Raw genomic sequence first — 11,835 nt, forward strand, 5'->3', positions numbered from 1 at the left:
TTCGTGCCTCCATTCGATACACGACAAACTAGCTTAGCACTGGTCGGATGTGGGGGGAAAAACTGGCTGCTTGCTAGCTTTAGAGTTGTGAGCCAGTGTCACCGTAAATTGGACCACTGGAACGCCAATACGGATTTCTTGTGGGATAAGCGTACAGGCCTCGCCGCTAAAACGGTAAAAACTGTGAACTAGTTATGCAGTGATTCCATTTTTTGACAGATTACGGCCAACAGCGAGCTATGCTAGTCGGTTAGCCGCTGAACGCAGCTAAGATGGCCGCCAAATTATTTACATTGGTGTTAGCGGATACTTGTAGCAAAGCATTCTAAGAGACCGTATACCTTTGCTGGTTTAATTCGTGGCTATGTTTGTCTATGTGTTTAAAGTTGGAAAAATTATGATGTGACAGTGCTTGCCATTGTGCCTAATTTCAAAATGTTAAACGTATCGTTTTGTATGGCGGGGGGGGGAGAGACCCAAAACTGCTGCAGACTCGGAACGAGTACTTCAGTAATATTTGTTCACCTTTTGCGTATTTATTTCTCTATTCGAAACATTATTTATGGTAATGGCTAGGTCAGTGGTGGTTAGTTAGTTGTAACTGCAGAGTAGACGTGCAGACTGTTTGTTGCCATTTGAAGCGATGCAGTTGACGCGAACCTGAATGTTATTAATACCCAAATACTTCCACGCGACCGGGATATTTTGAATACACCCCAGCCTTTAAAACTTATTTCTGTCTCATGTCAAACTCTCAGGCTTGTTTGTACAATGCCAACCATCATCAGCTTTCAGTTTCTTGGCTTTTCTTACTGCCAAAGTCATGACTTTTGACCCCTACATGTTCGTCAATCGTTGGGTTGAAAAGTGTGTTTCTATGGGCAAATTCTCTTTTTAATGTTTAATTTCGATCACTTTGACATAATTGTGGCATTTTTTCACTTGATACACAGAAACCTGATAAACAAGTCGAAATAATGAAATGTGTTTCTCAGCTGATTCCAAAGTGACTGTTTCAAGTGGCTCCAGTGAACAATACTCAAAAATGCTCTTTCCATTAACAACAGTAGTTGAAAATAATAATAATTAAAAGAAAAAAACAATCTTACCTTATGTTACTCTACATAATACATATTTTGTGTCCTCTGGGAGATGGCTTGTTGATATCATTTTGAATTATTCACCAGATGCCTCACAATCGGCGCCACTCATCGTCAGACAGAGAAAGTCGAAGCAGCTACCAAGACCGCTACAGAGACAGGGACAGAGATCGAGACAGAGACCGAGACCGAGACCGAGGGCGACGACACCGACACAGAAGATCACCAACTTACTCCTCCAGCAGCGAAAGAGATAGAAGGGGACGAGGACACAGACAGGATGGCAGCTTTGTGCGCTCCAGAAGGTAATTTGCACTATTTCCTCTATTAGTGTGAACACGCACACAAAAATCCCCTTCATCTCAGATGACCAAACTGAAAATGTTAAGTATTCTACATCAACAATGTAAAGATCTTGCTGTTCTTTGAAATATTTTGTCTTTTTGTGGCTTCTGTAATTCAGTCGGAGCTTTGACAATCGCTCTGCCGAGCTGCGGACGTTTGATAGAAGATACTGCGAAGGGTACAGACGATTGGATCCCAGCCGAGATCGAGACCGCGACAGAGAAAGGGTTCCGCCCGGAGGACCTGAGACTTACTACCAACGCGACTTCTCGCCAAACATGTACGACTACCGACGTGGCCGCGAGAGGGAGCGAGAGCGAGATGAGTCCTACCGGCGGAAAGGCAGCAGGCGTAAGCACAAACGAAGGCGGCGTAGAACAAGGTCCTATAGCCGATCCTCCTCGGTGAGTACAGTCAGACCTAAAATGGTTTAACTCTCCTCATCCTTCTCTCCTCTCTCTTCCTCTCAGCTCTTTCTGTCGCTAACCATTTTTTCCCCCAGCTCCTGTCGTTGGTAAGTAGTACAATATTTATGATTTGGTTTGGTTCCATCAGTGTGTTGATAACTGATTTTTTTTATAGGTGGATTTATACTTCTTAATTTTTTTTTATTTTTTTTTTGGTGGAGCATTTTCATTTTTATTAATATATAAACACAAAGGCACCCACTGCTGCAAATGTATCTTTATTTTGAGTTTTTGTAGTAGCTTAATTTGAAAGACTCATTCAGAAAAGTGACATTTTTCCTTCTTTTCTCAGACTTATTTTTTAGCCTTTCTTCTCCTAACCATAACTTCCTTCAAATAATTGCAGAAATGTGGGAAAAGTGAAAATGGTCTTCCAAAGCTAACATTACATTTAAGAATCAAACATCTCTTTTTCTGACAGAACTTTAGGACATTTAAAACATCATTTTTTTTGGTTGAATTCTATTTTCATGTGGTTCTTGTCCACACTTGCAGATTAAGTACTATAATTGGAATTTAAAGGTTTTTGTTTGTTTGTTTGTTTTGTTTGTTTTTTTTACAATTATATTTAGCGAAGACGTTTGTGTTGACTTTTGATTTTGGCCACATGTTTTGAGGTATGCTACTGTCATACTGTAACTGTTTTTTGCGTTGATGAATGGATGTGCCAGTTGCTTCTCTGTCTTGTGAGCAGCTGTGGTTTCAAAGGTAGAAGGGGGGAAAGAAGCAGAGGACAACATGTGATCTTTGACTTGTTCCCTTGCACTATATCCCTATCGTTATATATTTCCTTCACGTGGTGTCATGCGTGAATCGCCCCATGACCACCAAACCCACCTACAACCACAACTACATCATCAACACCACCTTCCTCTTCCCTCCTCGTCTGCCTGTGCCGCCCGACGCCGTGGCTACGGCTGCCCCTGAAACCCCCCCATGTTCCCTCTGGTTGTCGTGACCTGCTGATGGCGGTTTGGGTGTGAAAACAGCGGAGCAACAGCCGGACGCGGGCACTGAGTGTGAGGGACGACGAGGAAGGGCACCTGATCTGTCGGAGTGGGGACGTCCTGCAAGAGAGATGTACTCACTGCCACTACTCTATCGTAACCCTTCTCCATATGAATATTAACGAATAGAGCATTTACATGACATGGGAGTGCCTGATGATGACGATGCCTCGCTTAGAACGCTCTTCGCTCTTGCTGACTTAGCAAGGTGGATTGCAACAAAGCGGAAGATTCTTAGAAGAATGATTAGACCCCTCTCTGCTTCATTCTATCATTTTTAAACTGTGGAGCACTTTCCATGTTTCACAGGATACCTGACCTTTTGTAAACGTAGACTTCCATTTGCAGCTGTTTGTTTCTTTTGCGTTTCAAATTTAAAGTTGCGTACAGTTTTTCCTCTCGCTAGACATTTTCACCGTGAGGGCCGATGATTTGTTGTTCTACACGTTACCCTCATGTCCTTTTGGGCAAAGAGGGTCACACTTTGAAAGGACTCGCCATTAGTTTTGATGGCTGCTAGTTGGTCATCAACCAAAGGGGGCGTTTTTACACCGGCTGCCCCATTTTTTTTCCTTCATGTTTATCATAGACTCATGCATTCGATTCTTGTTAAAAGTTTAAAGCATTTTTAAATGTGCAGCCATTTGGAAAAGAGGTCGGGTGCTAGAATTTGTCGACCTGTCTGCACTCTCATGTGTTCTCCTGTCTGAAGTCTCCATTTCTAACGCTGTTGTTCTGTTTGTCCCTGCTCTTCCTGTCCTTTCTTCTCTCTGTGGCACATTGCAGATGAGATTGTCGGCACACTGGGCGAAGGCACCTTTGGGAGGGTGATGGAATGCATTGATCACCGCAGGTATGCGTGAGTCAACAACACTGCAGAACATTCCAAGCTCTTAGCCGGGATTGTCGGCTTACTGTTTTGCTTTGTTTTTCATGATTAGAAAGAAAGTCAATGTCAAAATTCTGAATCTAATAATCAAATCAAGAATATTTTGCTTGAAACCTTTTCCATTACACGTTTCTTCACTCATCGCCTTTAAGTTAACTTGCAGAATCATGTCTTTTAGTTGTGAATGTCTAAATGCATTTAAAATGTATGTTTCATTTTAGTTTAACCAAGATTTATTCTGCTATATGGTTGGCAGGGGAGGAACTCATGTTGCTTTAAAAATCATCAAGAATGTGGAGAAGTACAAGGAAGCAGCTCGCCTGGAGATCAATGTTTTGGAGAAGATCAATGAAAAAGATCCAGATAACAAATTGTGAGTTATGACGAATCTTACAGTGATCCTTCAGGACCGTCCTTTCAAACCAGTTCACGGTGGTATTGTGTGTTGGCTGTCTAAAATGTCACTGACCTTTGTCCCTCTCCCCCCTCCTTTTATCTTAAAGTCTGTGTGTGCAGATGTTTGACTGGTTTGACTACCACGGTCACATGTGTATTTCCTTCGAGCTGCTTGCACTCAGCACCTTCGACTTCCTGAAGGAAAACAACTACCTGCCCTACTCAATCAGTCAAGTCCGACACATGGCCTTCCAAATCTGTCTCGCTGTGAAGTGTAAGTCCTTGTTTGTTTCATTTTAACAGTCATCCAGAAATATGTTTACAAAGACAATTCTCAACGTGTGGCTATCGGTCAAATTGACCTAATCAATAAGCTCATTGAAGACACGTGGACATGTAGACCCCGTTGGATGCAAGATGCCTTCAGCCACATGGGGGCACCATAGTGCCATAGGGCTGTGCTATAAATTGGACAAAGTCAAGCGTTGCAGGAGAAACATGATATAGTTGTGTCGAATTTCCTTGTGACACACCTTCTACTTTTAGTGTCCTCGTAGTTTTTTTTTTCTTTTTGTTTGTGCAGATCTGGTGAAAGATGAAGAATTGAAAATTCTGTTCGTCTTCCTTCTCTCTAGTTCTCCACGACAACAAGCTGACTCACACGGACCTGAAACCCGAGAACATCCTTTTTGTCAGCTCCGACTTCACAATGTCCTTCAATGTTGAGAAGGTGAGACGTGACTCGAGGGGCTGGACTGAAGATCTGTAGTTAACATCTGGCTAGTACATTTAATACCTCATCGCCTCTTGCCCTCTAGAAACGAGAGGAGCGGACGGTGAAGAGCACAGCAGTCCGCGTGGTGGACTTTGGCAGTGCCACGTTTGACCACGAGCACCACAGCACCATTGTGTCGACACGGCATTACCGCGCACCTGAGGTCATACTAGGTGAGAATTGACTCATGTTTTACCCAACATAAAATAATTCCATCCAGGGATCCGCCACCGTGTTTTGATTTCTAATTTGATGAAGCAATTCCCATTCACCTCTGAAATTAATTTTTGCTGTTTCCCTTCAGAACTGGGTTGGAGCCATCCCTGCGATGTGTGGAGCATCGGCTGCATCCTATTCGAATACTACCTCGGCTTCACCCTGTTTCAGGTGCAGTGTTAAGCTGCTTCTAATTCCCTTCGTTCTGTTCCTGTAGCTTGGCAAACAATTTGCTCACTTTCGGAAGTAATCATCACCAGAAGTTGACTGTCGGGTGACTCGTTTGCTTTAGACTCATGACAACAGGGAGCATTTGGCCATGATGGAGAGAATCCTGGGACCGGTTCCCTCCAGGATGATTCGGAAGACCAGGTGAGAGAGCGCACAAGCACCCTCAAGGTCTAAGTCTGTAACACAGTGACAAGTCTGTAGCAAGTCTGTAATTTTGTAACATCTTACATCTAAGCATTTCTGTATAATACTTTGATTTTTATTTTATCATCTCTTTTTTAAATCTCGTTTCTCTGCCATCGTAGAAAGCAGAAATATTTCTACCGTGGACGCCTGGACTGGGACGAGAGCTCCTCAGCAGGGAAGTACGTCAGAGAAAACTGCAAACCCCTGCGGGTAAGAAGGAAACGATCGGAGGGATGTTTGTTTGAACCGGAAAAAGAAACGGAGAGAATTTATAAGTACCTCCTTCCCTTTCAGCGGTACCTTCTCTCGGAGAGCGAGGAGCACCACCAGCTATTTGACCTCATCGAAAGCATGTTAGAGTACGAACCATCCAAGCGGCTGGACTTGGCGGACTCGCTGAAACACCCTTTCTTTGAAAACGGCGGCTACGGCGAGGCAGCCGGCAGCAAGAGCTGGGAGGGCAACCGCGACATCAGCCGGTGACCCCACGTCTCGGCAAGAGACTGAGTGGAAGAAAAAGTCTTTCAAAGGCGGGCGAAAGAACTATCAGTGAATCTGGGATGTGGGATTTTCTGTCACCTGTCACTGAGGCATGGACACATTAACTTCTCCATCCTCAACCCTTCGTCCGTCTCTGCTCCTCAGCATCAGGAGGCAAGTTTTTACTGCAGAAAGAGCTACACTTTCCAGAAAAAAAGGTTCTCTACAGCTCACTGTGCAGCTTCTGTCACCCTTTTTGACTTTAGACGCAGCTTGCTTCTCTCAGTCCGTCCTAAAAGTATTTTTTTTTAGCCTGTGACATTGTTCACCATCCTAATTAATAATAACAATGAGGAAAAATCAAACGATTGCAAAAACTCAACATCAGCCATGAATCGTCTCTTTCAATTCTGAAGTCAAAGGGGAGGGTAGAAATGATACAGAGCTGTCGTGTAAGCAGCACAAGTTCTCAACGTCATTAAAACATGCGGACACATGCAAAGATATTTAATGACGCTGATGTCGCATCTTTCAAGTTGGAGGCTATTTTTGAGAAGCGCATTAATCTGGAGACGGAGACACACCAGGTTCCTACATGTTTTTGAAATGTGAGCACCTGCTCGGTGTGTTGATTCTCCTCAGAAAAAGAAGGTTGATCCCTTACATTGAGACTTTCCTCCTGAGCTCCACCTGTAAGATCTGTTGTCATTTTTTTGCCAAGGAGATGTTAGCGGTGAACGGCACTGCACACGCGGTGGCCTGTCCCCTTTCATAGAACTGTTTGTTACTTTATGCAATGCTTTCTGTGTGTGCGGGTGTGTGTGTGTGTGTGGGTTGCGATGGTGACGGTGTGTTTGCTTCGTCGTAGCTGGGCACTCATGGCGGCACCGTCCCGACACACTTAAGACAAGATCGTGAACTGCCTTTTTCACGTGCGACTTGAAGTTCAGTTCCCTCGCAGGATAAGCACACTGCTCCCAGTGGCAGCCAATGAGCCACACACAAACACCCCGTTTAACTGTTTATTATGAGTTCCAGTTGGTCATGGTCTCCACCCCACCTGTGTATATATATATATCCTGTTTTTGTTGGTTTATTTTTTGTATGAAATTAAAGCGTATAAAACTGTACATATGTATGATTGTGTAGAATTAAAGTTAAGTGCTCCTTGCCTATGACCCACGGTGAGACGTTCCCTCTGTCCAAGTCCTGCTCTTACCTCCGGTCTGTCGTGAGCCCAGCGTGTTTTGCCACCTTTGGCGTTTTTTCTTCTTTTTTCTTTCCAACTCTGAAATCTTGCTCGTCCTTTTTGCCGAGCTCCAGCCTAGAGTGTTTTCAGTCTGTCTCTGTGTTGCGTAACTAATCAGCTTCCTTTTATTTGTGACAAAAGTAGGAGGCCGCTCCTGCAAAGCCGCCCTCTAAAACCCCAGAAGAAGATGACGAGGAAGAATCGACGGCGAGCTGTAAGTAGTGGTTGCAGATAAAGAGATTAGATTGCACGCTGCGAGGGCTGTTGTTTAGTTTTAACAGAAGTGGGTGAAAGAGGGACAAAGAAACGGCACTGATTGCTTTACTTGATGGGGAAACGTGTTTTTGCTTCTTTTCTTTTTTTTTGCTTTAGCATAACCGCTCGCCACGGGCCCGTCAAACATATGCAATATGCCCTCTTGTTTTTCTTTTAGGGGCTTATGGTTGTCCCACATTTTACAAGTACCCCTTTCTGTTCTGATATGACAAACTCCATGTAGAAACAAAGTAGTTAGAATCAGGTCTAGCAGTCTAGATCAGGGTTGGCCAAGCTGTTTGACTCATGGGCCACAACGAGTTCTAAAAATTTGATACAGGGGCTGGTTTCTCATGTTAAAAAAAAATACATATTATGAGATATTTAGAAAATGTGACCTCTTTAATGTCAATGGAAGAATGAACCAAAGCGTTGTAACAAAATCTGTCTTGGAAGCCCCACAGTATTTAGCTGTATTAAGCTGTGAAATGATTCTTAAAACTGAAAAAATGGATGAAATACTGCTATTTTATGACTGACTCACTATTAATATAGCTTCTTCAAGTTCGGCCGCACATGACCCCCGGGCTGTAGTTTGCCCATGCCTGGTCTAGATGTTAACGTCTGTTCTGTTGTCTTTGCTGCTACCCGTGATACCCATGATGCTCTCAGTGGGGATGATTGTTGCGTGCATCCTTAAATCCATTCATCAAACAGGTCAAAATTTACACAGATCTTTACAAGCAACGCAGGTTGACTAAAGTGCTTTACATTTAAATACATTAACACTAAGAAGTAAAAGTAACATGATTATAACTCCAAAATAATCTGTTTTGCATTTTTTTTAGGGTGACCTTACCCTGCCGAGTTGCAACATGTGCAGATCTATCCATGCTGTAACTTAAGCCTTGTTTATCATCCATTGACTTCTCTGTTTTTGATAACCTCACTCTGCTTCATTATCTTTCTTTCTCCCTGCAGAAACATAACAGAGTCAAGTTCATATAACGGATAAGGACGTCCTTATCGTATATAAGGACGTACAGTGTCTGCCGTGACTTGAAATCTCAAGTTTTGGACCGGGTTCCACTCCTAGATTCTATTCTTAGGCCAGTGGATGAGCCTGAGGATGAATGAACAGCATTGGGCCAGGTGTTGGGAGTTTCCAGTCAATGAAACGGCTGTCATCTGTCTGCGGGAGTCGGAAATCCTCTCTGCGTCACAGAGGAGTTGCTCCATCTGTCCCTTCATCATCTGATCTGTGTCCCTCTGCACTTTTTTTTTTATTTTTATTTTTTTTACTTATTCATGGCTTCAAATTTGATTCTAGCTCAGGATAACATTATATCTGAATAGTCAAATTTATTTATTTTGTGTAAAACTTGGACACACAAACTAAAGCCATCTCGCTCAGCCATCGATACTCCCAGCTTCAGACGTCTGTGGTCAAATACAGCGCACGAGCAGCTGTGCAGGTTTGTTTTGAGGCGCTCTGCTGTCCATGAGATAATCTCCTGCGTCCTCGTTTAATCCTCTAATCGCCTGCGAGGTCATGGGTCAGATCCTCATAAGAGCAGACGGCTGCCGAGTCACAGGTGTGTGCAGGTACGCGCGTGGCAGGACCGGAGGTGGTGCGACGGCCGGGCTCAATGCATTCAGCGTTTAGACATCAACACTTCCTCCAGCCGAGTGTTTGAGCAGCTCCGAACTTGCAGGTGAGTCCCGTTCTCTGTTTTGATACGAGATAGACCCTAGACCAGGGGTGGGCAAACTTTTTTCCTGGTGGGCCACAATGCGTTCTAAGATTTGACAGAGGGGCCTATAAAGACACTACCAGTGAAAAGTTTGGACACATCCTATGGATTTAAGATCTTTTCTTTTGTTCTCATGACTATTGACATTGCAGTTTTCCACCGAAGGCATCAAAACTACGTATGAATACACATGGAATTATATACACGACCAGTCAAAAGTTTGGACATACAATTTTGTTTTTTATCTTTCCAACTTTCTACACTGCAGATAGATACTGAAGACATCAAATGTATAAGCAAGATATATGTAATTATGCAGCAAAGAAAAACACTTTAAATGTGTTTTTTATGAAAGCTGGCAGTTTTGAAAAATTTAAATATAAAATGTGTTTGAGTTATTTTAAAGTTTAATTGTTTCTGCATTATTCCATGTGTGTTCATACGTAGCTTTGATGCCTTCAGAGAGAAACTGCAATGTCAATAGTCATGAGAATGAAAGAGAACACATTAAATTCATAGGGTGTGTCCTTATTTTCGACTGCTAGTGCAAAAAAATAGCATGAGAAGTTGTGTTCAACCTTTCGACTGGTAGTGTATGAACAGTATGAGGGATATGTAGAAAGCATATCATGTAGCTTTAATGTCAATTGAAAATCAACCAACGGTCTTTGAAGGCCCACAGTATTGAGCTCTTTATTGAAATGACTCTGAAAACACTGAAAGAATGGACGAAGTGCTGCTGTTTTATGACGTTATTCCCATGAACATAATTTCTTCGAGTATGGTGGGCAGCATTAAAAAATTTAACGGGTTGCATATGGCCCCCGGGTCGTAGTTTGCCCATGCCTGGTCTAGACAGACTGGATGTGTTGAGGTGCTTTTAGTTGACATTTTCAAAATGATTAATATTTGAACTCTGACATATAGGCTGTGTTTTGTGTTGCCATTGCAGACGAGCGCAAGTTTTAGAAACTGTGGCGTGTTCTATGGTGCAGCAGAGCTCGGGATCGCCCTCGCACATTGGCACAAAACAGCCCTCTGTGATGGATTCCATCATGTCGCTGGGTCGTCCCCTGAAGCAGTTCGCCAGCTGCATGACCGGGGGGAACGCGCAAACCAAGAGAGGCTCCAAGAGCCAGTCCGTCCGCAGGAGCAGCTTCACCCGTAGGAAGAGCATCAGCAGGAGGAGAAGCCTCCCCTGTGGCGGCCAGAAGGTGCCGGACTCATGGCTCAGGGCCTACCAGGCTGAGCTGAAAAGAGAGAGGTAGGACCTCCGTAGCTTGTGTGAAATTTAAAACATTTTTTGTTTTTGCAAACTCTTGTGCCCATGCAGCTTTCAGGAAGTGCTTTCAGTCAGACACTTGGCCAGACAGGCTTGCTTAATGCGGATCAGGATGTCCCCGGCATGTGTCGGCTGCTCGCCCATGTGTCACACCTAATGTGGCCCTCCTTGTCTGCTCTTTGCAACAGGAAACGACAGCAGGCCCAGCTTGCCAAGAAGAACGCAGAGAGGTCCGTCAGAAAAACGCACTTCAGGAGCCACCACTGCCTCCCACGGGTAGAAAAAGGAGCAAGCAAATAAATCAGCTTTACTGCTCGAATAAAAAAAAAAGTGACGTTTGATCTCCCTCTTCTTCCTGCGCTAGACCACACCTGCCAGGAAGCCCGCCTCGGCCAAGGACGATTCCTTCTTCGGAGCATTCCAAGGTCTCAGTCTGGAGGGATTGATGGGAGACGGCAGCGGATCACCTGCTTTTGCTGCTCCTGCCGCAGGAGATCAGTGCAAAGTCATGTGAGACCACGGGGATTAAAGGACAAACAGACTACTGCAAAGATTAACAAGTACTTTTGCGACATGGGGCTCAGGTGACTCAAAGATTAACCTGAAGCTCACTGCAAGTAGAGGGGAGGATGCTTCCAACGGCCCGCCGGTTACAACTTAGCAACATCTAGTGGTCAGTTGGCAGCACGTTCCATCAGGATGAAGCCACTAACAATGCAAGTCTGTTTACTGATGATGATGATGATGATGATGACCACCTCCATCTGTCGTTTTTCTTCAGCCAGCACTGATGTCACTAAAATAAGGGATGGTACTGATGCACAATCTGGCCAACTTTAGATATGAGTCTACAACATAGACCAGCTCTTTATGTAAATACAAACATTTACTATTAGGAAATGGAAATACAACAGGTGACTTTATTTGATTTTATACAACTGAAAATATGTATTTTCTATTGTACTTTGTCATTTGGGCGCTGGAAAGATTACACTGGGCCTTTTAAAAAGAAAATATTACTGTAAATTATTTTCATCCATGGATAGTTCTTTTTCAGTTATGAATGTATTTTGTGACAGAATCTGCTTAGTACAAATATAAATCTATTTATATATGAATACATCATCTGCAGCATGTTTTATTTGCGCTCATAACCATAAATATAGGAAAAGATGTACATTCTGAATCATGTACATTTGAGAC

The 11,835-nt window shown here is 43.5% G+C and overlaps 2 protein-coding genes across 4 annotated transcripts; both read left to right on the forward strand.

Moving 5' to 3' along the window:
• The first annotated feature begins 3 nt into the window (after nucleotides 1-3).
• Nucleotides 4-7,270, forward strand: clk2a (CDC-like kinase 2a). 2 transcript variants are annotated; one of them, XM_076011824.1, is made up of 13 exons: nucleotides 4-174; nucleotides 1,188-1,405; nucleotides 1,564-1,849; nucleotides 2,902-2,992; nucleotides 3,706-3,772; nucleotides 4,065-4,181; nucleotides 4,312-4,478; nucleotides 4,840-4,934; nucleotides 5,023-5,152; nucleotides 5,284-5,366; nucleotides 5,488-5,567; nucleotides 5,732-5,822; nucleotides 5,907-7,270. In XM_076011824.1, the coding sequence occupies exons 2-13, from the start codon at nucleotides 1,188-1,190 to the stop codon at nucleotides 6,093-6,095; spliced, it is 1,614 nt and encodes a 537-aa protein (XP_075867939.1). In that variant the 5' UTR covers nucleotides 4-174; the 3' UTR covers nucleotides 6,096-7,270. The 2 variants fall into 2 exon arrangements, with proteins under 2 accessions (XP_075867939.1, XP_075867940.1); XM_076011825.1 differs by lacking the exons at nucleotides 4-174; nucleotides 1,188-1,405; nucleotides 2,902-2,992 and having other exon boundaries at nucleotides 1,709-1,849.
• Nucleotides 7,271-8,081: 811 nt separating this feature from the next.
• On the forward strand, nucleotides 8,082-11,750 carry LOC142877333 (uncharacterized). 2 transcript variants are annotated; one of them, XM_076011837.1, is made up of 4 exons: nucleotides 8,082-9,311; nucleotides 10,303-10,614; nucleotides 10,821-10,908; nucleotides 10,997-11,750. In XM_076011837.1, exons 2-4 carry the CDS (start codon nucleotides 10,337-10,339, stop codon nucleotides 11,144-11,146), a joined length of 516 nt encoding a protein of 171 aa, XP_075867952.1. In that variant the 5' UTR covers nucleotides 8,082-9,311; nucleotides 10,303-10,336; the 3' UTR covers nucleotides 11,147-11,750. The 2 variants fall into 2 exon arrangements, with proteins under 2 accessions (XP_075867952.1, XP_075867953.1); XM_076011838.1 differs by lacking the exon at nucleotides 8,082-9,311 and having other exon boundaries at nucleotides 9,877-10,614.
• Nucleotides 11,751-11,835: the final 85 nt, after the last annotated feature.

The sequence above is a fragment of the Nelusetta ayraudi genome, unplaced genomic scaffold (genome assembly GCF_046127955.1).
Source record: "Nelusetta ayraudi isolate G7.1 ecotype Tasmania unplaced genomic scaffold, CSIRO-AGI_Nayr_v1 ptg000135l, whole genome shotgun sequence".
NCBI classification, from domain to species: domain Eukaryota; kingdom Metazoa; phylum Chordata; class Actinopteri; order Tetraodontiformes; family Monacanthidae; genus Nelusetta; species Nelusetta ayraudi.

Bases quoted from the DNA above. Each gene is read 5' to 3' on its own strand.
- LOC142877333 (XM_076011837.1), top strand. From the start codon at position 10,337: ATGGTGCAGCAGAGCTCGGGATCGCCCTCGCACATTGGCACAAAACAG. The intron at 10,615-10,820 runs GTAGGACCTCCG...TCTTTGCAACAG, and splicing joins GCTGAGCTGAAAAGAGAGAG to GAAACGACAGCAGGCCCAGC. The intron at 10,909-10,996 runs GTAGAAAAAGGA...TTCCTGCGCTAG, and splicing joins GCCACCACTGCCTCCCACGG to ACCACACCTGCCAGGAAGCC.
- clk2a (XM_076011824.1), top strand. From the start codon at position 1,188: ATGCCTCACAATCGGCGCCACTCATCGTCAGACAGAGAAAGTCGAAGC. The intron at 3,773-4,064 runs GTATGCGTGAGT...TATGGTTGGCAG, and splicing joins GAATGCATTGATCACCGCAG to GGGAGGAACTCATGTTGCTT. The intron at 4,479-4,839 runs GTAAGTCCTTGT...CCTTCTCTCTAG, and splicing joins AATCTGTCTCGCTGTGAAGT to TTCTCCACGACAACAAGCTG.